Source organism: Pseudophryne corroboree, chromosome 1 (assembly GCF_028390025.1).
Source record: "Pseudophryne corroboree isolate aPseCor3 chromosome 1, aPseCor3.hap2, whole genome shotgun sequence".
NCBI classification, from domain to species: domain Eukaryota; kingdom Metazoa; phylum Chordata; class Amphibia; order Anura; family Myobatrachidae; genus Pseudophryne; species Pseudophryne corroboree.
In genome coordinates, this window is record NC_086444.1 from 1,189,786,059 (window position 1) to 1,189,812,439 (window position 26,381).

General features: G+C 45.9%; 1 protein-coding gene across 1 annotated transcript in view; it reads left to right on the forward strand.

Moving 5' to 3' along the window:
* LOC135015403 (vomeronasal type-2 receptor 26-like) overlaps window positions 1–26,381 on the forward strand; it is a 76,402-nt gene that overhangs the window by 39,733 nt on the left and 10,288 nt on the right. Inside the window, exon 3 of the mRNA XM_063952801.1 lies at window positions 26,142–26,265. Within this exon, the coding sequence (XP_063808871.1) occupies window positions 26,142–26,265 (124 nt within the window). The remainder of the gene's footprint in view (window positions 1–26,141; window positions 26,266–26,381) is intronic.

A 26,381-nucleotide genomic window follows, 5' to 3' on the forward strand; every position in this document is an offset into this window, starting at 1 on the left:
GTCCTTAGCATGGTACAGGCTTTAAATGATATGACTATAGCTTTAAATATGTATGGCAAAAAGCGTGATGGAGAATCACTTGTATTTGAACGTAAGGTAAGTGAAAAATATGTATATTGTGTGGAATTAAAAGTAAAATGTCTTCATTGTCTGCGCCAGTAATTTCGCCAAAGTTTCACACCTTTCGGTTTTACCTTTTTTTTTCTATTTGATTAACTTTAAAGAGCAATAAATCACTTGAACTCTGACTGGAATGCACCTACATTTGAGATTTTGGAAGTATTGCATTTTCGTGATATCTGTTGTAATATTTGACGTCATAGAAAATATAGTGTCATGCAGTGAACAGAGATATAATGATGTTTGAAATGTCTTATATCTGCTGCTAGGGTCATCCAAATCAGCAGCATAAGAGGACTGCCTTCTTAGGGAAGGCTGGCTCATGGTGGCTAGTGTGACATTTGGGAGTCACATGCGGCTCCAGGGAGAGGCTGGCTCATCAGGTCAGTGTGACAGTTGGTGGTCAGATGCAGCTCCAGAGAAAGGCTGGCTCATGATGGCATGTGTGACAGTCGGAGGTCACGTGTGTCTCCAGAGAGAGGGTGGCTCATCCTGGCTAGTGTAACAGTTGGAGGTCACATGCAGCTCCAGAGAGAGGCTGGCTCATGCAGGTGAGTTTGACAGTATGTGGTCACATGCAGCTCCAGAGATAGGCTGACTCATGCTGGCTAGTGTGACAGATGGTGGCCACATTCAGCTCCAGAGAAAGGCTGGCTTATGCAGGTGAGTGTGACAGTTGGTGGTCACATGCAGCTACAGAGAGAGGCTGGGTCATGCTGGCGAGTTTGACAGGTGGTGGTCACATGCGGCTCCAGAGAGAGGCTGGCGCATGCTGACTAGTGTGACAGTTGGTGGTCACATGCTGTTCCAGAGAAAAGCTGGCTCATGCTGACTAGTGTGACAGTTGGAGGTCACATGCGACCCCAGAGAGAAGCTGGCTCATGCTGACTAGTGTGACAGTTGGCGGCAGTTAGAGAGAGCAGCCATCTTAGGGACGAAAAGAGAAGGGAGAGGTTTCTCACAGTTTACCAGGTGCTTTCTGTGGTCCTGGTGTCCTGTTCCAGTGATTCTGCAGCCAGGTCATCATGACTGCATCTCGTGTGTCTCCCCGGCTTACAGTGGCTATGTGAAGAAGGCAGTGCTTAACGGGGGTGGAATGAAGACAGAGAGCTCTCTGCAATGCAGCTAGACAGCTGAGCAGACCTCTATAAGAGTGCTGAAGAAGTGGGTAACAAATCTCCCAGCACACAGTATAGCTATCACTTACAAAGGCAGCCCCTCTAAGACTGTTTGGAGAAACAAGCACTGAGTAGGGTGAAGAAACAACTATAATATTCAGTATCACAGAGACAGTGTAACGTGTGACTTTCAACCAAGAAACAGTGACAGGAACGTATTGAACACTCTTTAGTCAGCAACCTCCAAGATTACTATTGAGCTTAGAGACCTTCTGGAGCAACCTAGGAAGGAAACTTGCTAATTAATGGAAACACAATAAAGTGTCAACTGAGAGTAGCTCAGGGAGCTACAATTAATACAGTCCAGGAAAAAGAAACGGTAGCTTCAGTGTTGAAAGTATTGGATCAGTGGCCCTCATTCCGAGTTGTTCGCTCGTTCTTTTTCTTCGCATGGGTGCGATAAGTCGCAAACTGCACATGCGCAATGTTCGCAGTGCGCTTGTGCCAAGTAAATTAGCACAAAAGTTTGGTATTTTACTCACGGCTTAACAAAGATTTTTAATCGTTCTGGTGATTGTAGTGTGATCGACAGGAAGTGGGTGTTTCTGGGCGGAAACTGACCGTTTTCTGGGAGTGTGCGGAAAAACGCAGGCGTGTCAGGGAAAAACGCGGGAGTGTCTGGAGAAACGGGGGAGTGGCTGGGCGAACGCTGGGTGTGTTTGTGACATCAAACCAGGAACGAAAAGGACTGAACTGATCGCAGTGGCAGAGTAAGTCTGGAGCTACTCAGAAACTGCTAAGAAATTTCTATTCGCAATTCTGCTAATCTTTCGTTCGCAATTCTGCTAAGCTAAGATTCACTCCCAGAGGGTGGCGGCTTAGCGTGTGCAATGCTGCTAAAAGCAGCTAGCGAGCGAACAACTCAGAATGAGGGCCAGTTTTCAGACTTTACTAGCTACAATAAATCCCTGATTCAGTAACTTAGTGATAAAGTACAGGGAGCCTGAATGTTCCAGAAAGAGCACCAACAAGGCAGAATCAATTGAACTGCTTTATCATAATAAGGAGCCCCAAAGATTAAAGATATTTATATGTGATTGTATTACTCTATGTAGTATATCATTAAGATTGTAAACTGTGCAGTGTGAATGGATCCGCTGTTGACTCCATTTATTAATAGGCAGAGCTTGAGTGTATAAAAGTGAAAAAAGTTAATAGTTTTGTTTTGTTAGTGATTGCCCTTTAAAACAGCGTCCAAGTTTGTCCGGCATCCCGCAGGCCCAACATGTCTACATGCATGCCAAATCAACTGGGTGTACCTCCTACTGTCCCCATTCCATGCCAAATGCTGGAATCCAATAACATCATCAACAGCACAAAGTTTTGCAGGTGTTCCCAAAGACATACCTCCCAATATCGGCACATTGCAAAGAGGGACTCCCCTTCGTGCGGCAAAGCCATGCCTGCCTTAAAAAGGTTGTGGCCTATAGAAAGGGGTGTGGCCTATAGACGGGGACACAATTGCGAGCTACGCCTAACATTTTTGTAACTGTGGGGGCGGCCATGCCCCCAGTCCCTCTGCATCCTGTGAATAGATGCTGTGCGCATGAGCACAGCGTCTATTCACTACTTTCTTAGCTCTGCACTAAGCAGAGCAGCTAGTGAGTGAGAGGAGCCTCCCAACTGTCCCCTTATCGCGAGTCACTGCTGTCCACAGTTGGGACAGTCCACAAAAAAGGGACTGTCCTGCGAAAATCGGGACAGTTGGGAGGTATGCAAAGGGAAGGTTTCCAAATGTAACATAATAATGAGACTTAATATTCCATATAAACAGCACAACTCCCCCTCAAACTAAACTCCTTTTGGGGTGAGCACATTGTAAGAGGACCAGCAATATGACATAGCTGCAATCCAATAGATGCTGTCATTTGTTATTGCAATAATTACATATCAGCCCACTGAGGCCTGTTTGCACAGTATTAAAGAGCATATGCCCCAGAATAGTACCCTACAGATGTCTCCTCATTCACCTAAAATTTTTGTGTTAAACTCTGTGTGACTTACTTGCTCCGCACAATGATTACTGGTAAGAGACATATCATTGGTCACTCATATCAGATATCTGCCTTTTGGGGGTCATTCCGAGTTGTACGCTCGTTGCCAATTTTCGCTACGCTGCGAATAGGTGGAAAATGTGCATGTGCATGGTACGCAGAGCGCATGTGCTTAGCAATTTAACAAAGAACTTAGTAGATTTACTCACGAGCGAACAAAGTTTTTTCCACGGTGAAGTGATCATAGTGTGATTGACAGGAAGTGGGTGTTTCTGGGAGGCAACTCAGCGTTTTCACGGCGTTTGCGGGAAAACGCAGGCATGCCAAGGAAAAATGCGGGAGTGGCTGGAGAAAAGGGGGAGTGGCTGGCCGAACGCAGGGCGTGTTTGTGACGTCAAACCAGGAACGAAACTGACTGAACTGATCGCTAATCGTGAGTAGGTCCGGAGCTACTCAGAAACTGCTAAGAAATATGTATTCGCAATTCTGCTAATCTTTCGTTCGCAATTCTGCTAAGCTAAGATACACTCCCAGAGGGCGGCGGCCTAGCGTGTGCAATGCTGCTAAAAGCAGCTAACGAGCGAACAACTCGGAATGGGGGCCTTTGTCTTTTTATCCTGAGTTACAAACAGAAGATCATGGGGTCTAAATACTAAGCCTTGGCACCACATGTACTAAGCTTTAAAAAGTGATAAAGTTGAGAGTATTATTTCTGTAAGATGGCAATTCTAAAAAAAAAAATATATATATATATATATATATATATATATATTTACAATGATTTTCAGATTATAGCAAAAATACATATTTTATGCAGTTTAGGACTTAATGCACTTGTGTAAAACTCTTGATAATTCTGATATCCTGCCTGTGTTAACTTTTATTCAAGCTAAGAAAATTTGTGAAGGAAATAAACTATATAGGTCCATATGGTGAAAATATATTGTTCCATGAGAATGGAGAATTGCTGGAAACACTAGAAATTATCAACTGTGTAAAGAACCAAAGAGACCCAAAAAAGACCTTTTCTAGAACTACTGTGGGTATATTTGATCCGTCCAATCCAGAAGATAAGCAGCTAACTCTTTTACCATGGAAAATATCATGGAGACATGGAAAGGTAAAATATACCATAGAGGTAAAATATATCATTCATAATATATGCATACACACAAATATAAAAACTAGAGATGTGTGCCGACCTCAGTGTTTTGGCTATGGTCTTAATTTGTTGTCCGGTTTCGGTTTTGCAACAACAGCCCACAATGGTTTTGGATCTGTCTCTTTTTTCCCCAAAAATTTATAAAAATAGCTAAAATAACATAGGGGTATTCAGAGGTTGACGCTATTGCTGCAAACTCGCAAATGGACAGTTTTCAATCGCATTGCGCATGCCTACAAAATGAGATTGCATGGCCATTTTCGGGGTGGCCAGATGACGTCGCCTGCATTTCCTGCGATAGGAAACATGAAGGCAGTGTGCCTGCATACGCAGCCTGGCTGAGTATACAGGGGGTTGACCTCTATTTAGAGTTTTTTGTGATGCAATATCAATCGCTGGGCGGCGCTACACATGCTGGGCAGCCTTGCCCTGTGCTGGGTGGACCCCAATATGTAATTTTATTGGTAGCAGTTGTCACACACCTGGGCTGAGAGAGTTGGGAACTCAGGGATTCTTCCGATGGTCGAGAAGAAGAACCATAGCTGGATTAAACTAGAGACGGCCGAATGTAGGTCTTCCTCATGCAGGATTAATAGATAACTAAAGTTCGAGAATGAGGCCGAGTGCACTGAATGAAGAATGAAATGATGATTTGAGAATGATGCCGAAGAACTCTGAATGAAGAAGTGAGTGATGACTTGTGAACAATGCTGAAGAACACTGAATGAAAGATGACTTGTGAACGATGCTGAAGAATACGTAGTAATGCTGGAAGCACTGGAGTATGTAAGCTGAGAGACACACGAGTAATGTTGGAAGCACTGGAGTATGTAAGCTGAGAGACACACGAGTAATGCTGGAAGCACTGGAGTCTGTAAGCTGAGAGACACACAAGTAATGCTGGAAGCACTGGAGTCTGTGAGCTGAGAGACACACGAATAATGCTGGAAGCACTGGAGTCTGTGAGCTGAGAGACACGAATAATGCTGGAAGCACTGGAGTCTGTGAGCTGAGAGACACGAATAATGCTGGAAGCACTGGAGTCTGTAAGCTGAGAGACACACGAGTAATGCTGGAAACACTGGAGTCTGTAAGCTGAGAGACACGAATAATGCTGGAAGCACTGGAATATGTAAGCTGAGAGACACACGAGTATGCTGGAAGCACTGGAGTCTGTGAGCTGAGAGACACACGAGTAATGCTGGAAGCACTGGAGTCTGTAAGCTGAGAGACACACGAATAATGCTGGAAGCACTGGAGTCTGTAAGCTGAGAGACACACGAGTATGCTGGAAGCACTGGAGTCTATGAGCTGAGAGACACACGAGTAATGCTGGAAGCACTGGAGTCTGTAAGCTGAGAGACACACGAGTAATGCTGGAAGCACTGGAGTCTGTGAGCTGAGAGACACACGAATAATGCTGGAAGCACTGGAGTATGTAAGCTGAGAGACACGAATAATGCTGGAAGCACTGGAGTCTGTGAGCTGAGAGACACGAATAATGCTGGAAGCACTGGAGTCTGTGAGTTGAGAAACACACGAATAATGCTGGAAGCACTGGAGTCTGTGAGCTGAGAGACACACGAATAATGCTGGAAGCACTGGAGTATGTAAGCTGAGAGACACGAATAATGCTGGAAGCACTGGAGTCTGTGAGCTGAGACACACGAATAATGCTGGAAGCACTGGAGTATGTAAGCTGAGAGACACGAATAATGCTGGAAGCACTGGAGTCTGTGAGCTGAGAGACACGAATAATGCTGGAAGCACTGGAGTCTGTGAGCTGAGAGACACACGAATAATGCTGGAAGCACTGGAGTCTGTGAGCTGAGAGACACACGAATAATGCTGGAAGCACTGGAGTCTGTGAGCTGAGAGACACACGAATAATGCTTGAAGCACTGGAGTCTGTGAGCTGAGAGACACACAAGTAATGCTGGAAGCACTAAAGTCTGTAAGCTGAGAGACACACGAGTAATGCTGGAAGCACTGGAGTCTGTGAGCTGAGAGACACACGAATAATGCTGGAAGCACTGGAGTCTGTGAGCTGAGAGACACACAAATAATGCTGGAAGCACTGGAGTCTGTGAGCTGAGAGACACACGAGTAATGCTGGAAGCACTGGAGTCTGTGAGCTGAGAGACACACAAATAATGCTGGAAGCACTGGAGTCTGTGAGCTGAGAGACACACGAATAATGCTGGAAGCACTGGAGTCTGTGAGCTGAGAGACACACGAATAATGCTGGAAGCACTGGAGTCTATAAGCTGAGAGACACACAAGTAATGCTGGAAGCACTAAAGTCTGTAAGCTGAGAGACACACGAATAATGCTGGAAGTACTGGAGTCTGTGAGCTGAGAGACACACGAGTATGCTGGAAGCACTGGAGTCTGTGAGCTGAGAGACACACGAGTATGCTGGAAGCACTGGAGTCTGTGAGCTGAGAGACACACGAGTATGCTGGAAGCACTGGAGTCTGTGAGCTGAGAGACACACGAGTATGCTGGAAGCACTGGAGTCTGTGAGCTGAGAGACAAACGAGTAATGCTGGAAGCACTGGAGTCTGTAAGCTGAGAGACACACGAATAATGCTGGAAGTACTGGAGTCTGTGAGCTGAGAGACACACGAGTATGCTGGAAGCACTGGAGTCTGTGAGCTGAGAGACACACGAGTATGCTGGAAGCACTGGAGTCTGTGAGCTGAGAGACACACGAGTATGCTGGAAGCACTGGAGTCTGTGAGCTGAGAGACACACGAGTATGCTGGAAGCACTGGAGTCTGTGAGCTGAGAGACAAACGAGTAATGCTGGAAGCACTGGAGTCTGTGAGCTGAGAGACACACGAATAATGCTGGAAGCACTGGAGTCTGTGAGCTGAGAGACACGAATAATGCTGGAAGCACTGGAGTCTGTGAGCTGAGAGACACGAATAATGCTGGAAGCACTGGAGTCTGTAAGCTGAGAGACACACGAGTAATGCTGGAAGCACTGGAGTCTGTAAGCTGAGAGACACGAATAATGCTGGAAGCACTGGAATATGTAAGCTGAGAGACACACGAGTATGCTGGAAGCACTGGAGTCTGTGAGCTGAGAGACAAACGAGTAATGCTGGAAGCACTGGAGTCTGTGAGCTGAGAGACACACGAATAATGCTGGAAGCACTGGAGTCTGTGAGCTGAGAGACACGAATAATGCTGGAAGCACTGGAGTCTGTGAGCTGAGAGACATGAATAATGCTGGAAGCACTGGAGTCTGTAAGCTGAGAGACACACGAGTAATGCTGGAAGCACTGGAGTCTGTAAGCTGAGAGACACGAATAATGCTGGAAGCACTGGAATATGTAAGCTGAGAGACACACGAGTATGCTGGAAGCACTGGAGTCTATGAGCTGAGAGACACACGAGTAATGCTGGAAGCACTGGAGTCTGTGAGCTGAGAGACACACGAGTATGCTGGAAGCACTGGAGTCTGTGAGCTGAGAGACACACGAGTAATGCTGGAAGCACTGGAGTCTGTAAGCTGAGAGACACACGAGTAATGCTGGAAGCACTGGAGTCTGTGAGCTGAGAGACACACGAATAATGATGGAAGCACTGGAGTATGTAAGCTGAGAGACACGAATAATGCTGGAAGCACTGGAGTATGTAAGCTGAGAGACACGAATAATGCTGGAAGCACTGGAGTCTGTGAGCTGAGAGACACACGAATAATGCTGGAAGCACTGGAGTCTGTGAGCTGAGAGACACACGAATAATGCTGGAAGCACTGGAGTCTGTGAGCTGAGAGACACACGAATAATGCTGGAAGCACTGGAGTCTGTAAGCTGAGAGACACACAAGTAATGCTGGAAGCACTAAAGTCTGTAAGCTGAGAGACACACGAATAATGCTGGAAGCACTGGAGTATGTAAGCTGAGAGACACGAATAATGCTGGAAGCACTGGAGTCTGTGAGCTGAGACACACGAATAATGCTGGAAGCACTGGAGTATGTAAGCTGAGAGACACAAATAATGCTGGAAGCACTGGAGTCTGTGAGCTGAGAGACACGAATAATGCTGGAAGCACTGGAGTCTGTGAGCTGAGAGACACACGAATAATGCTGGAAGCACTGGAGTCTGTGAGCTGAGAGACACACAAATAATGCTGGAAGCACTGGAGTCTGTGAGCTGAGAGACACACGAGTAATGCTGGAAGCACTGGAGTCTGTAAGCTGAGAGACACACGAATAATGCTGGAAGTACTGGAGTCTGTGAGCTGAGAGACACACGAGTATGCTGGAAGCACTGGAGTCTGTGAGCTGAGAGACAAACGAGTAATGCTGGAAGTACTGGAGTCTGTGAGCTGAGAGACACACGAGTATGCTGGAAGCACTGGGACTCTGAGAGCTGAGAGACACGAGCCTGGGGGAAGCTTTGCAGCGTCGATACTCCTTTTAAACTTCTCGCCCTCCTGTCATTGGCAGGGAAGCAGCGATTACGTCACCGGCCCCCTCGCCTAATGTGGACTCAATCATGGCGGCGCCCACGGACCAGGTAACCGCCAGTGGTAGCGTCACCCACACACCTGGAGCCAGAAGCCGGTGAGGAGGGAAGCCGCCCTGCAGACCAGTGCACACAGAAGGGTAAACACGGTGGCAGCCGCTGTACGGCCGTGACAGTACCCTCTCCTCTGGAAGTGGCCCCTGGACACTTTCCTGGTTTGGTTGGGTGCTTGGATTGAAAGATCTGCACGAGTCGAGGGGCAGAGACATCCGAAGCCTTCACCAGGCCCGGCGCTTACCGCTCAGCAAAGGGATGCAAAGCAGGTAGGCGCCTGATTGGAGAGGCGCCTTCTTGCTCTGCATCCCTGTGCTGCGCTGCCCTGGGCCTGGCCTGTCCCCCTGCTGCTGCCGCCTGCAAATGCAAACTGACAGGCAGCAGTGCCGTCAGTTTAAAGCCCTCCCTCCTTACCTACAGAGGCATGATGATTGGACAGAGGCATGATAGGTGGGCGAAAAGTGGGCGGAGCTACATGGACTAAAGGGGCGGGGCTACATGATCAAAAAGGGGCGGGGCTACACAGGATCCCCAAGCTGAGGCAGATCCCTTCCAGCCAACCAACCAGACTGTATTACTGTGAGTGGATGGAAAAAAGGTGAGAGAAACTGTGATACTGTGTGTATGGACTGTCTGTATATATTATTTGTGTGTATGTATGTATGTATGTATGTATGTATATGTGTTTGTGTGTGTATAAGATTCACTTCTGCAGGCATTAAGGGGGTCATTCCAACCCGTTCGCTCATTGCGTTTTAACGCAGCAGAGCGAACGGGCCCCTGCTGCACATGTGCAAGCGCCTTTGTGCGCCTGCGCCTGCAGGATGGCCGAAGGCTGTAGCAGGCTAGCGATCGCCTCTGCCTGATTGACAGGCAAAGGCGATCGATGGGCTGGAGGGGGCGAAACGGCGGCATTTACCTGCCATTTCGTAGGTGCGGTCCGGCCAACGCAGGCGTGGCCAGACCGTACGGGGGGCGGGCCGCAGTGGCTGCGTGATGTCATACGCAGCCACTGCAGCCCAGGGAGCGAGGAGTAGCTCCCAGCCAGCTCGCTAAAGCTGCGTTTTCCGGGAGCTACTCTTAAAGTGTAAAGGCATTGCCGCTGTGCGATGCTTTTGCACTTCTGTGGGGATGGGGGTGGACTGACATGCGGGGCAGCCTAGCCCTGTGCTGGGCGTCCCCCCGCATGTCAGGAAAGATGATCGTAGCTGTGCAAAATTTTGCATGGCTACGATCAACTCGGAATGACCCCCTAAGGGTAGATGGCAGAGGTGGAACTTTCGCAGCAGCAGACAGTGCAATGCATCGGGGCCCACAGCACTTGGGGAGCCCTCAACCAGCAGATCAGTCAGCAGGGCAGGACTAATAACGGTGCGCTGCTGCTAGCCATGGGCTACAAGGAGAAAGTAGGAGGTCTCTTCCCCTCCCTGACCTGCCCCTCCTGTCACCAGGCCCAGCGTAACACGCTCAGCAAAGGGATGCAAAGCACGGAGCACTGGGCTGGAGAGGCGCTGTCCCTGCTCTGCATCCCTGCTGCTGTGCGCTTGTCACACTGTAGCATCCTGGCGTTGGCTACCTTACTCTCTTTTCTCGTTGCGTCTCCGGCAATGAGAAGCGGCTCTTCTTCACCGGTCCACACGGCTCTCTTCTCTGGTGAGGTCACGGTCTCCCTCCCCTCTCCTCCCCACCCCTTAATTAATTGTTCAGCACCGCACTGCACCCGTCCCCTCCTGTGGACGGTATGTATAATGTATGTGTAATGCATGTATAATTATGTATAATGTATATGTAATGTATGTATAATTATTTATAATGTATGTGTAATTTATGTATGGAAGTTTTTTGTTTTTATTTTACTAATAGCAGTGTGCAGACCATAGGCATCATGGCACCCCCCACTCACAAGCTTGCTGCCGGTTAATGTCCCGCCCCATGCTGCCGATTAATGTCGCCCTCGAGGCGCCCGGTCTGGTCTCATTCGTGTACCATGCAGTGTCTCCACGCTTCTCCTGTCGACTCCCCGGAATGAGACTCCTGGAGCACAGGAGAGCTGCTCTGTTGATGGGAGTTGTGAGGAGACGGAGGAGCAGGACACGGCGGGAGCTCTAGTCACACTTGCTCTGGCTATCTGTCTTAGCGCCACGGCTCCTGTGTGAGGCTGCTGCTACTGTCCACGGAGGGAACATCAGCGGTCGGGACCCGGGAGCTGTGCGGAGCAAGTGACATTCTTGTTTAACTTAACGAGCGAGAGCGAGTACCTTTCTCTACCATCCTGCCCCCCCCCTGCTCCACACCACTACTCCCATCTTGCCCCCTCCTGCTCCTCACGACTGATCTTATCCTGCCCCCTCCTGATTGGCTGCAGGTCCACGGCGGATTTGAAATAGTGGCCCTGTGGTCATAGGAGCCGCAGTGCCACCAACCACAGCTTCCTCCTCTTTGCACCGCCACCGCCCTCCGCCTCCTCCTCTGCTACAACGCCGCCACCCTCAGCCACCCTGCCGCTGCCCTCAGCCGCCCTGCCGCCGCCCTCAGTCCTTCTCTGCACTTCCGCACCATGCCGACCACAGCCTCCTAATACACCGCACCGCAGACCACAGCATCCTCAGCACCGCCGCTGCTAAATAGGTAATCTTACCCTGCTGCCTTTCTCTCTCCCTAGTCCCTACGGGTGGTATTCATGTGACCGCCGGTCAGCTGACCGACAGTCACATGACCTCCTCCGTGAGCCCGACGGCTCACTAACCCGATGGTCGGCATGCCGACCAACAGGGACTATTTCCACTCGTGGGTGTCCACGACACCCATAGAGTGGGAATAGAACCCGTGGCGACCGCAGGTAAGGTGACCGGCAGTCACCAGTACTACACCCGTCCCTACAGTATGCCCTTGCTATCCCTCTCTCTGTCACTCTCTCTGTCCCTATGTCCCTGAGGTCCCTTTCCCTGAACTCTGTCACTCTCCCTGTCCCTATGTCCCTGCTGTCACTTTCCCTCTCTCTCTCGCTGTCCTTGTTGTCACTGTCACTGAATTTTGTCTCCATGTGGCATAATTTGAATTTCTGCTCATACCGTGTGCTATAATGTGAATTTCGGCTCATTCCGTGTGCTATTATTTGAATTTCGGCTCATACCGTGTGGTATGTGAATTTGGGGTCCTACCATGTGCTATAATGTGAATTTCGGCTCATTCTGTGTGCTATAATGTGAATTTTGTCTCATATTGTGTGGTATAATGTTAATTTTGGCTCATACCATGTGCTATAATGTGAATATCGGCTCATTCTGTGTGCTATAATGTGAATTTCGGCTCATATTGTGTGGTATAATGTGAATTTCGGCTCATACCGTGTGGTATAATGTGAATTTCGGCTCATTCTGTGTGCTGTAATGTGAATTTTGGCTCATTCTATGGGGGAGATTCAATTCTTTTCACCCCTTTTCACACCCATTCTGTTTCTGCCCTCAGGGGCGTGGTATCATTATTTCAGCTTGCTACCTCCAGAGTATGGAGGCACCCAACCCTTTACACAGCTAAACCTGATTATTATGGATGCAATATGCGCAATAACGGAGATCATTTTAGAAGGAAATTGGGCATGATATGTCATTTGAATCTCACCCTATGTGCGGTGAAATGTGAATAAGGTTGTGCTACTGTGTGACATCATTTGAATTGGGGGTACTGTTGTGTGGTCACACCCTGTTGGAAACCATAATCCTTTTTTGCGGCCTTCGGCGCACGCTCTCACTTTATTAACTACAGTATGAGAGGGAGGGCGCATATTTATAGTTTGCAGGGAGGCGCCGAACACCCTAGCACCGGCCCTGGCCTTCACCCAACTTCTCTTCTCAGGTCCATAACCTTTCCTTTCCACCAGATAATGCAGATTCTTGCGATAGTAATGAGAATCGAGAATACTCTTGACCTTAAATTCCGTTCCATCTTCGGTCTCCACTGGAGCTGATCTAGGAAAGTCTTAATTGAAATGATTTAGAATGAGAGGGTGGAAGAGAAACATGGAAAGAGTTCGGTATTCAGAAGCGAGAGGGCAAACTCAATTTGCAGACAGCAGGATTCAGGACTTGCAGTACAGGGTAAGGAACGATGAATCTCAGAGCAAATTTCATAGCGGGTACCTTTAGACGAAGGTTGCGGGTGGAGAGCCATACCCTGTCGCCAACCTTGTATTGAGGAGCTGCCCATCATTTCTTATCCGCAAACAGTTTATATCTGATGGAGATTTTTTTAGGTTATCATGAATTTTACTCCAGATGCGACTGAAGTGCTGCAGAGTGGAAGTCACGGCAGGAACATCCTCCGTAGGACAAGATGATAATTCCGGAACACGCAGATGGAATCCATAATTGATGTAAAATGGGGTCTCCCCAGTGGAGGTATGATACTGATGATTATGGGCAAATTCTGCCCAGGACAACAATTCCACCCAGTTGTCCTTTGAGGGATAGAGAAAAATGCGGAGGAAAGTCTCTAATTCCTGGTTGACTCTTTTGGTTTTTCTGTTTGTTTGTAGGTGGTAGGCAGAAGAAAACGTGAGTTTTATTTGTAGAGCAGAACAGAGAGCTTTCCGGATTCTCACAGTGAACTTTACCCCTCGATCAGAAACCACCTCCTGAGGTAATCCGTGTAGCCAAAATTGTTATTGGATAAATAATTGAGCCAGTTTTGGAGCCATTGGTAGACCTGACAAAGGGACAAAATGTGCCATTTTCGAGAAGCGATCAATGATCACCCAGATGGTGTTACAACCCTTGGAAATGGGCAACTCTGTGATGAAGTCCATAGAGATATGGGACCAGGGTCTACTAGGAATGGACAATGGATGAAGCATTCCAGAAGGAGGTAGATGAGGAATTTTGTGTTGGGTACATTGAGGACAGGAGCTCATGTAATCTTGTATATATCTCCTCATAATGGACCACCAAAAAGATCTTAATAAGAATTCAAACATTTTTTGGGCTCCAGGGTGACCAGAGAACTTGGAGATATGAGCCCACTGAAGCAATTTTGGTCAGAGTTCAGCTAGAATAGATGCCTCCCAGGAGGAGGACCTAGAGAAGTGGGAGCTTCAGAAATGGAGACAGGACTGAGAATTATACTCTTCTCAATGGAATTCTCTTCATCAGAGGCAGTTAGAGCGCGAGATAGGACGTCAGCTTTAGCATTGAGAGTCTAAGCCCGGTACTTAATAACAAATGAAAACCGAGTGAAAAAGAGTGCCCATCTAGCATGACGGGGATTCAGACATTGGACAGACTTGATGTATAGCAAGTTCTTGTGGTCGGTTTAATTAGATGTTTAGCACTCTCCAATAAATATCTCCACTCCTCCAAGGCAGATTTTATTGTCAAAAGTTCCTGATCTCCAACTCATTTCGTTCAGCAGGTGAAAACATTTGAGTGGAAACCACATGGATGCAACTTCCCATAAGAAGAGTACTGTGAGAGGACAGTACCGACACCGACTGAGGAGGCATCGACTTCCAAGAAAAATGGTTTCTCAAGATTTGGCTGCTAGAGCATCGGAACAGACATAAAGGCCGATTTCAACAGGGCAAACGCATCTACGGCTTTGGGGGGCCACAAACTCGGGTTGGAACCTTTCTTGCTCAGAGCAGTAATGGGTGCTATAATGGTGGAAAACCCTTTTATGAAATTCCTGTAATAATTCACAAAGCCCAGGAAACTTTGCACCGCTTTCAAGGAGGGGAGTTGAGTCCAATCCCGGATGGCTTTAAGATTTTCCGAATCCATGCGAAGCTCTGTGCCTGAGATGACATATCCGAGGAATGGAATTGATGGAACTTCAAAGGTACACTTGGAGATCTTGCCATATAGATGGTTCCAACGTAGTCGGTGAAGTACTTCTTTGACCTGCATCCTATGTTCTGCAAGATTCCTGAAAAAGATCAGAATGTCATCCAAATAAACCACTATGCTCTGTTATAGCATGTCTCGAAAGATCTCATTCACGAATACCTGAAAGATGGCAGGAGCATTGCTGAGGCCAAAGAGCATTACCAAATACTCGTTATTCCCATCCCTGGTATTAAAAGCGGTCTTCCACTCATCCCCCTGTCTGATGCGTGTGAGATAATAGGCTCCCGTCAAGTCAAGCTTCATGAAAACGTAGGCTCCTCGAACCTTATCAAATAGCTCTATGATCAATGGCAACGGGTATCTATTCTTCATGGTGATATCGTTCAACCCACTATAATCAATACACGGTCTCAGCCCCCCATCCTTTTTCTTCATGAAAAATAAACCAGATCCAGCTGGGGAGGTAGAGGGATGAATGAAACATTTTTGAAGATTTGATTTAATATAATCTTTCATGGCTTGGGTCTCTGATAATGACAGGGTAAATGTGCGACCTCAAGGCGGCATCTTTCCAGGGATTAGATCAATGGGACATCCCAGAGTCTATGGGGCACTAACTGATCGGCTGCTTGCTTGGAAAACACATCTGCAAACTCCTAATAGGCTTCTGGAATAAGCTCTTTGTCCAACTTGGAAGACGCATGGAGCGGATAAACGGGCGTGAGGCAGCTAGAATGACAATAGGAGCTCCACGACAGGATTTGCGAGGACTTTCAGTCGATGTGGGGGTTATGGGTGTTGAGCCAGGGTAAACCAAGGACAAGGTCATGAGGCATCTCCGGAATCACTAGGAACTCCAGATATTCTAGATGCAGAGCTCCGACCTGCAGCTTGGTTGGCTCTGTGTGACTCGAAATAAGGCCATTGGAGATTTGGGTACCATTGATAGCAGTCATCATAATTGGTCGTTCGATGGACTTCAGCTTCAGACCCAGTCCCCGGACACAAGATAGAGAGATAAAATTCCCAGCAGCCCCGGAGTCCAGCAAGGCATAAAAAGGCTTGGCGGTTGATTCAAAGAACAATGGTATGGAGAGTAAACAGTCCTCTGCAGGAGATTTAGACATGGCACCCAACTTGACTCCTCCGGAACAAGCTAGGCTTGCCCGCTTCCTGGACGTGACTTACAGAACTTAATTGCAACAATTTGCCACCTGCGCACTGAGGTGATCTTATCTAGTGATTTTGGCAAGCTGCTAATGTTTGTAGGTGATCTGGCCTATTAACAAATTGCAAAGTACGTGAAACACTGCGCTCAGCCCCTGACGTCTGTCTTTGATCAAAAAAATGTCAATAATATCTCCGTGCGTGTGCAAACAGGTGCAAACTGATCGCAAACAGGTGTCATTGCACATTGTGTAATTGACACCTGTTTGTGATCAGCATTGGAACATATACTTTGTTAATTAGACCATTTATGTGCCATAACGTTGCTGGATATAACCAGCGTACAGAGACTCTAGAGGGACTTTTTCATGGGATTAATTTATGCCATTCATATGGACAGAGTTAATTTCTAGTTGTAGCAAGACAGATTACAGCATTAAGTAGTCATTTGATAGGAGCACTGTGACTCGAAAATAAAAAGCATTTTTACAACTGTGCCTCTTTTCACTTGTCTGACATAGATTGACAAAACCATTGGTTCTCAATATACAACACATACCTAAACCAGAATTGAGACTGCACACGCACGGAGATATTATTGAAATTTTTTTGGCCAAAGACAGACGTCAGGGGCTGAGCGCAGTGTTTCACGTATTTTACAGAACTTAATAAAGTGATCCATGACTCCACAATAGAGGCTGAGTTTACCCACACGACAGTGCTGTCGTTCTACCGGAGACAACCGGGACCGGTTGATCTGCATGGGTTCATCCGGACTTGGTAATGCTGCTTGCCTAGGAGGGAGAGGCTTAAACCTTGACCTATCTGACCGACTACGCTCACCACCACGCTCCCGCATGTGGAGGTCCACCTTGACGAAGAGCAAGATTAACTCTTCAAGTTGATCCAGCAGATCCCTGATGACCAGCTCATCCTTCAGGCGGTCCGAGAACCCACTCCAGAAGGCAACCCTGAGGGCTTTGCTATTCCAGCTTAGTTCCGAAGCGATGGTCTGGAATTGGATGACGTACTGTCCTACAGAATGAGAGCCTTGACGAACACGAAGCAGTTCGGTAGAAGCGGCGGTGGACCTGCCGGGCTCATCAAAGATTCTTCGGAAAGAAGCAATGAAGTCAATGCAATTGGAGACCAATGGGTCAGAACGTTCCTACAATGGAGTCACCCTACGCTGAACCCTCGAGCAAGGAAATGATGTACGCCACTTTGGAACGATCCGTGGAGAAGTTATGTGAGAGCAGTTCAAAATGCACCTCGCACTAGTTTAGGAATCCGCGGCAATGTTTAGAATCTCCATTATAGCGCGATGGAGTAGGAAGCTGGTGGCGTGACCTGATTGCTGCCAAAGGCTGGACGCTACTGGAAACTGCTATTGGAGCAGATACTGGAGTGGGACCCAGAGCCACCGAACCCAAAGATGCTTGGATTTGATCCAGACGGCCAGATAATTCCTGAATATACTGCATCACCTGACCATGTGCTGCTTCCTGACTCTGTACACGGGAAGCCAAACTGTGGATGGCGCTTGCCTCCATGTTCCGGTCCCCCGACTCCATTGGGCCTGAGTATACTGTCACGGACCTGGGTTGAGAGAGTTGGGAACTCAGGGATTCTTCCGATGGTCGGGAAGAAGAACCATAGCTGGGTTGAAATAGAGACGACTGATGTAGGTCTTCCTCATGCAGGATTAATACATAACTAAAGTTCAAGAATGGTGCCGAGTGCACTGAATGAAGAATGAAATTATGACTTGAGAACGATGTCGAAGAACTTTGAATGAAGAAGTGAATGATGACTTGTGAACGATGCTGAAGAACACTGAATGAAAGATGACTTGTGAGCGATGCTGAAGAACACTGAATGAAGACGTGAATGATGACTGTGAACGATGCTGAAGAACACTGAATGAAAGATGACTTGTGAATGATGCTGAAGAACACTGAATAAAAGATGACTTGTGAACGATGCTGAAGAATACGTAGTAATGCTGGAAGTACTGGAGTCTGTAAGCTGAGAGACACGAGTAATGCTGGAAGCACTGGAGTCTGTAAGCTGAGAGACACATGAGTAATGCTGGAAGCACTGGAGTCTGTGAGCTGAGAGACAAACAAGTAATGCTGGAAGCACTGGAGTCTGTGAGCTAAGAGACACACGAGAATGCTGAAAGCACTGGGACTCTGATAGCATAGACACACGAGCCTGAGGGTAGCTTTGTAGCGACGATACTCCTTTTAAACTTCCCGCCCTCCTCTCATTGGCGGGGAAGCAGCTATTACGTCACCGGCCCCCTCATCCAACGTGGACTTAGTCATGGCGGCGTCCACAGACCAGGTAACCGCCGGCGGCAGCATCACCCGCACACCGGGACCCAAAAGCTGGAAGGGAGGGAAGCCGCCCTGGAGACCAGCGCACACTGAAGGGTAAGCGCGGCCATCACCGCTGCGCGGCTGTGACAGCAGTTTTTGCTCTTTTAGCAAAAACTGCTACCAACTCTGAACAACCCTATAATATGGGCCTTTTTTTGTTCCTACAATATTACTAACCTCAATAACATTTATTTTCAGCCATTTCCACTCAATTTTGAACACCTCAAAGCTCACAATATTGTTCACCAACATAGGCCAAAGGCTGGCTGACTAAACTGAGCAACAGAGCAGCGGCACAAATACACGGCAGTTATTTCTGTTTTACAAATTAGTAATGTATTAGCAATAACCAATCAAACCAGCTTGCAATTACTTTCAATAGAAAACAAGACAACACAGAAATTTACTAAGAAAATGTTACACAGAAATTTCAATGTGTGGAACATCATTGCTCTAAAGTAGTTAACAAACAGCAAAGAAAAAAACCCTAAACCATGTGTAAAATATAAAAAGCAGACATGGATGCCCCCTACACAAGTGCACATGCCTATTCTCAGTCCTCAAACTATACCTCACTCCTGGGGGCCCTGGCCCACTGATGACTGGCACACTGTGCCAAACCTCCCAACTTTATAGATGTGGAATGCAAGACCTGTGACCGAAAGGGGGTGGAGCTTCAGAAACGGGGCAGAGCTTCATGGGACCCCTGATTGCAACACTGTAGGAGGAATGCCCAACACTCTATGAGATGCTGGGCTGCCCACAGTCTCCCCCCGGAACTGTGAATAGATGCTGTGCACATGCATATGGTATCTATTCTATTCCTCTCCTGCTGCCTGGCAGCTCAGCAATGTGTGCACTCTCCCCAACTCCCCTCCCACCACGAAACACTGCCGGCCATGGGTGGTAAAGCATGACAGTCCCATGAAAACGGGACTGTCCCGCTGAATGCGGGACAGTTGGGTGGGCATTATGCTGTGCCAATGTAAAGCCCCAATCAATCATCCTTTTTGTTGAGCAGTTCTCCAAAATCTCCCCAACCATAAAAACAGTGTTCTGCTTGATTCAGTTTGAGGTAAAATGTGGAATACTTTTGTACACACAGTTATATATTGAGTGGGCAACAGTGTGGGACACACAGAGCATTTCAGAAACACTACAGATGACAGTGCAGGTTAGAAACAGTGAAGGTTACAGTGCAGGACACACACTGGAGGTCAGATACAGTGCAGGTTGGATACAGTGCAAGTTACACTGCAGGTTGCATACAGTGTAGGTGAGATACAGTACAGGTCAGATACAGTAAGGGTTTCAGTGCAGGTTGGATCCGTGAATGTGACTGACGGACACTCCTGTGTGGTGTAATGTGAGTGACGGATGTTACTGTGTGGTATAATGGGAATAACGGACACTACTGTATGGTGTAATGTGAGTAGCAGACACTACTGTGCAGTGCAATTTGAATAAAGGACAGATGTGGTGTAATGTGAATAACGGACACTACTGTGTGGTGTAATATGAGTAATGGATGCTACTGTGTGGTGTAATGTGAGTAACGGATGTTACTGTGTGGTATAATGGGAATAACGGACACTACTGTATGGTGTAATGTGAGTAGCAGACACTACTGTGAAGTGCAATGTGCATAAAGGACAGATGTGGTGTAATGTGAATAACGGACACTACTGTGTGGTGTAATATGAGTAACGGATGCTACTGTGTGGTGTAATGTGAGTGACGGATGTTACTGTGTGGTATAATGGGAATAACGGACACTACTGTATGGTATAATGTGAGTAGCAGACACTACTGTGCAGTGCAATTTGAATAAAGGACAGATGTAGTGTAATGTGAATAACGGACACTACTGTGTGGTGTAATATGAGTAACGGATGCTACTGTGTGGTGTAATGTGAGTGACGGATGTTACTGTGTGGTATAATGGGAATAACGGACACTACTGTATGGTGTAATGTGAGTAGCAGACACTACTGTGAAGTGCAATGTGCATAAAGGACAGATGTGGTGTAATGTGAATAACGGACACTACTGTGTGGTGTAATATGAGTAACGGATGCTACTGTGTGGTGTAATGTGAGTGACGGATGTTACTGTGTGGTATAATGGGAATAACGGACACTACTGTATGGTGTAATGTGAGTAGCAGACACTACTGTGCAGTGCAATTTGAATAAAGGACAGATGTGGTGTAATGTGAATAACGGACACTACTGTGTGGTGTAATATGAGTAATGGATGCTACTGTGTGGTGTAATGTGAGTAACGGATGTTACTGTGTGGTATAATGGGAATAACGGACACTACTGTATGGTGTAATGTGAGTAGCAGACACCACTGTGAAGTACAATGTGAATAAAGGACAGATGTGGTGTAATGTGAATAACGGACACTACTGTGTAGTGTAATATGAGTAACAGATGCTACTGTGTGGTGTAAAGTGAATAACGGACAATACTGTGTGTTGTTATGTGAATAACAGGCACTACTTTGTGGTGTAATGTGAGTAATGGATGCTGGGGGTGATTTAGACCTGATCGCTGCTATGCATTTTTGCACATCGGGCGATCAGGTAGTAACTGTGCATGCGTATGCACCGCAATGCGCACGCGGGTCAGACAACAACAAAGGGCATCACAGGTCAGCGATGGGATAGTGCGAAAAATTCTATTGCACGGGTGTTCGCAAGGTTATTGACAGGAGGAAGCCGTTTGTGCGTTGTAACTTACCATTTATTGGGAGTATAAAAGATAGATAAGGAAGGGGAAGCGGGGTGTGGGGATGAAAGTTGGTGCACTGGGTTGGTCCCTTGAGGTGGAAGAAAATATGAATCTTAATAACTGAACCGGTATGTGGGTAGAATATCCATTTGATTAATTATCATGCAAAAATTGAGAAACCGGCGGTGCTCCCCAGAGTTGTAAATGATACCTTTAGAATAGAGAAGAAAAGACAACTCTATTGTTTGGGGCACTCTTGAAAAAATATTTATTTAAAACTTTACTTTTATTATAACTTTAAATGACTTACATAGACATAACAACATGCAACATATATATGATTAAAACTATATATATAATGCGCTGGGTATCTCCTACTCTATAGTTTATTAGGAATTCAATTATTCCTATTGTATTCGAACTTATTGCCTATATATACTGTGTTCCATCCATTCTATGGTTTTGATACATCCAAAGATCGTTACAGTCTACCAACATGTAGCTTCTGGGATTACCCCCTGAGTCACACTAATTGATGGTAACAAATGTATCTATTACTAGCCTCAATCAGAAACAAAGTAAATCCAATTGTTTAGTCAATACTAACCACCTTTGTTGTATAGATATACTGAAATTGAGACTCACGAGAGCTATAATCTCTGTTTTATGCGTGATGTTTAATTACCATGTGGGGGGTGGTGCGCGAAGATAAAGTTCAGAAAAAAGAGTGGTACAACACATTTCACCCCTATAAGGGGCTTCCTCAGGATAACTGGAGTATTCCTCCTTTGTCCTGGATCTCCTTTTTAAACTTGTGGTGTCCGTACCTGTAAAAGGGTACCCACTTCTGGTTCGGACCTTGACATCCGGTCCACAATGACGTTCTTCTGCCAACCACCATATGCATGTTGGTTGGCGTCTCGCATGTCTTGCTGGTCCCAACTTCTTGGCTACGGTTGCCCACTTCCGCCAACCAGTATTTACATATCGGTTGGCATCTCTTGTGCTTCCCGTATCTCAATAATAGGAAAATATCTGTCCTGTAATTTATATACAATAAATTGTGCAATAAACTCAAATTAATTTTAGAAAATAATACTATATTGTGATTATTGTTGCGCTAGAGTTAAATTGTTCTTTCTACATCTTTATTGGGGTATTTTTTAGATATACCTTTACTCCGAGTGGCATCACAAGTTACTAGCTGAAGCTGAGCGCAGAGTTTTATCTTTTTTTTTTTTATCCATAATTTTTAGACCTCATAAAAACACTGCAGCTGGTACAATTAGTAACTAGTAATCACAAAAGAATTCAAGTTAACATCCATAAATGGGCCTTAGTAAGGATGGCAAATCCAAACATTTGGAGATGTTTATGCCAAATAGTAAGAAAGTGTATTTTGAAGAAGCAGAGGCATCAGAAGATAATTTCAGTAAACTTTATTTGGAACTAGAAAAATTAGAGATTTCAGAGATTAAACATTGGTGGGAAAGTACCACTCTAAGCAGATATTTGGAACACAAAATGATCCCTAGGGGACTCAGGTTAATTAACCACTTGCCTGGCATGGTCATATCAGATGCGACCATACCTGCAAGTGCTCTATCTGACCTGGTCGCACAGGATGCGACCAGTCAGATAGAGAGTGTTAGCAGCGGCAGGGAAGAGAAACTTCCCTCCGCTGCTGCTGTCCGAGGGACCGGAAGGTCCCTCTGCCTCCCTGCACTCTCCCCATGTGTCTGCCGTGCTGCCGATCATTGCTGATCGGTCAGCACGGCAGGACCCCCCCCCCCTCCAGCGGCTGCAGACAATGGCAGCCACTGGGGAGAGTAAATGAACCCTCCCAAGCCACCCCCAGACCTCCCCTGTATACCTGCAGGCTGTCCCGGCTTTCAAAATGAAAGCCGCGATAGTCGCGATGTTCCCGATGTTCTGACGGTCGCAATGTGCCCGATTGATGTTTCGATGTTTGGGGGAAAAATATTTTAAAAATATATTTTTTTCTTTTTTTTTTTTTAACTAAAATCATTTGGGATAGGGTTAAAGTCATGTTCTTCACCTAATTCACTCATAAAAAAAAACAGACAATTTCGGAGCAGTTTTCAGCAAAATAAATTGTCAGTAAGTGGTTAAGAAACCATCATTCACCTCCAATAATGATAATTTCTTGAAACAATGAAATGATACCTTGGATAAATGTTCTCAAATTAGATAAATGTTCTCAAATTAAATGTTCTCAAATTAGATGTTACTAGCTAAAGCTGAGCGCAAAGTTTTATCCTTATTTTTTTACCAATACTCTTTCTGGCACAGGGCACCAAAATGTCTAGCTATGGCTCTGCCTTGATCAGACATGTTAAACCATTTTTAGTCTATGTAAGATATCCACTGTGTATACTGTATATTCCCATTTTCACTCCCTGTCTATTTTGTCTATTTCTCTTTATACGTTTAACATGCTTATATATGTGTGTGTGTGTGTGTGTGTGTATATATATGTGTGTGTATATATGTATGTATGTATGTATGTATGTATATATATATATACATTTATTTTCCATTCTGATCTTTTTGTTTCTCTCCTTCTACTCTGATTCTATCTTGTATCCTCTCTCTTTTCACCACTCCTCTGTCTTGTTCTTTTTCTACCCCTCTGAGTATTTTTTTCTGTTTTTATTATACCTGTATCTTCATGTTCTCTCCTCACTTTCTCTTTTTCTTAAGACTTCAGTACTTCTGTCTCCCAAAGTCCATGCTTGGTTCTTCAGTTATTATTCTGTCAACTAGACAGTGTCTGAGGTGTGTGCTGTGCACATCACTGTGTTGGCCAGGCCCGCATCCAGACCTGGGGTGAAAGGCGTCCTAAAGGGGCACATGCCCTAGGTATTGGATTTGAGGGGGTGCCAAGACCTCTGTCCATCTCCTCCAGCCAGCTGCTCCTCCTCCACCACCACCATGCCTGGCATGGGACTAGACACATTGCAGCCTTGCCTCTGGTGCCGAAAATACTAGTTTCAGCACTGTGTTGGCCTCTGTGAATGTGTGTGGTGGACTTGCCTAAAATTGTGTTTTTGCACTTTATTGATGGCTAGTGTCATTATCTTGTATTTTTTAGGGTAAGCAGGGGCAGTGTTGTTGGGTGCCCATATTGTGGATTTTCTTTTTTCAGTTAAACTCTGTGGTATAAAGATGCCACACATATAAGTTCTGGCATGCAAACACATAATGTGATGACATAATTTTATCACACATTTTTAGTTGAATATACTTTTATCCTTTTATTCCCCTTTCATCTTTACTATTATACTTTTATATCTTCTGCATGTGGCCTATGCATCCATGTGTGCCTCCTTCCTTACTTCTATCCTGTGATATATTTTTGGTTGTGGATAATGGGCGTAACTCAGACTGTATCGCTGCAGCAGCAGCGAACGCAGTCTGAAGCCCTTTGTGGAGTGCGCTCGCGCAGTGGGCACATTGCACATGCACACCTTGGGAGCCCAGTGAGATGCTAAAAGCATTTCTGGGCTGCGATTGCCTCTGTCTAATTGACAGGCAGAGGAAGTCGCGGGATGGGAGGGGGTGTGACAATGGCATTAGAACGCCGTTGGTGGGTCGCGGTCCGGACAACGAAGGCGTGTCCAGACAGTTGCGTGGGTGGCCGCGGTGGCTGTGTGACATCATTTGCAGCTGCTGTGACCTGGGACATGGCGGATAGCTGCCTGCCAGCACAGCTAGGCTGCGCAGGCAGGGAGCTACTCGCTGGGTGTGAAAGCATCGCACTTGTGTGATGCTTTTGCACCCTTGCGGGGGAGGTAGGGCCTGACATGCGGGGCAGACTAGCCCTATGCTGGGCCTCCCCCTGCATGTCAGAGAACCTTATCATAGATGTGCTAAATTTAGCACATCTACGATCAGATCTGAATCACCCCCAATGCTATGACATTATTACTGGTTGATTTTCAGGAAGGTCTGTGTTTGCACATGAGGTGGTTTGTGATGAATAAGTATTTGAAATAGCAGGTGTTTGGAGACTGTATGGCTCACATGTAATAGGGCCCAAGTATGCCAGGGGTGTGGGATAATGGACAATTTTAGATGTTTTTTTTTTATTTTTTAATCGGCAATCATTTAAAAGGCAAAACCATGCCTTGTAAATGGTTGCCGCTTTGAAACAAAATGCTGAGATTATCCAGAAACCGGCACCTCCAGCAAACTCAGACCTTATTACATGTGCCCCTAGATGTGTGTTATGCTGAACTCTCTGGAAATTACATAACTGGCACTGGTGCGAGGGGTTACAATTTATACTAACTTATTACATGAGACAATTATGACACTTTTTATCAGCTGTGGATTTTATTATATATGTCATTGGTTCTCAAACTATGTGCAGTGGCACCCTGGGCTGCCTTGGGGCTCTAGCAGGAGTGCCTTGGATTGGTGGTCTGGGACTAATCCAAATTTTTTACGGTCAATTTATTAGGTAAAACCAGTGCTGGTGGCTGCCATTCATAAACTATGTGGACAAATAGAAACAAATCTTGTCCCTCACCACACAATTGAACCTAAGGATGACATATAAACACAATTTACTTAATTTAATATTTCTTTCTAAATTTCTCAATAAGAAACTGTTGGCCTACCGTGAAACCAATTCTGATAATCTAAGGCACTGTGATTCAAAAACGTTTGGGAACCACTGATTTATGTTCTTGAAGACAAGTGGGCATTGATTGTGCACCATAACATTAAGGCATCAAAAGGGTACAAACAGCTTTAGCTAGATGGGCATCTAACTTATCAGTGATTTTAAAGTACTTATCTGAATCTTCAGAGCATAGCAGTTAAATGAAATGGGTCAGTGGTAAGGATCAACTTCTCTATATAATACATGTTTAATCACAAAATGCCTTTTGTGACGATAACAGTATAAAAAGATTGAAAAATACAAATAAAATGAACATATCCTTGGAGAATAGGTTGGCAATGATTTAATGATCCTTTAACATATTTCCCAGATGCCACATGGTTTGTGTTCTGCAATCTGTCTGCCAGGATCCAGAAAATCACTTAGAGAAGGATATCCAATATGCTGCTATGACTGTATTCCGTGTTCAGAAGGGGAGATATCCAATGCAACAGGTATCTTATTGTATATTACAAATATTTTACTTGCCTGAAATCCTGTGTCTAATGTGTTTCAGATACAATTTTATGGCTTGGTTTACAATTGTATACTTCACAAGTTTGGCAAAAGT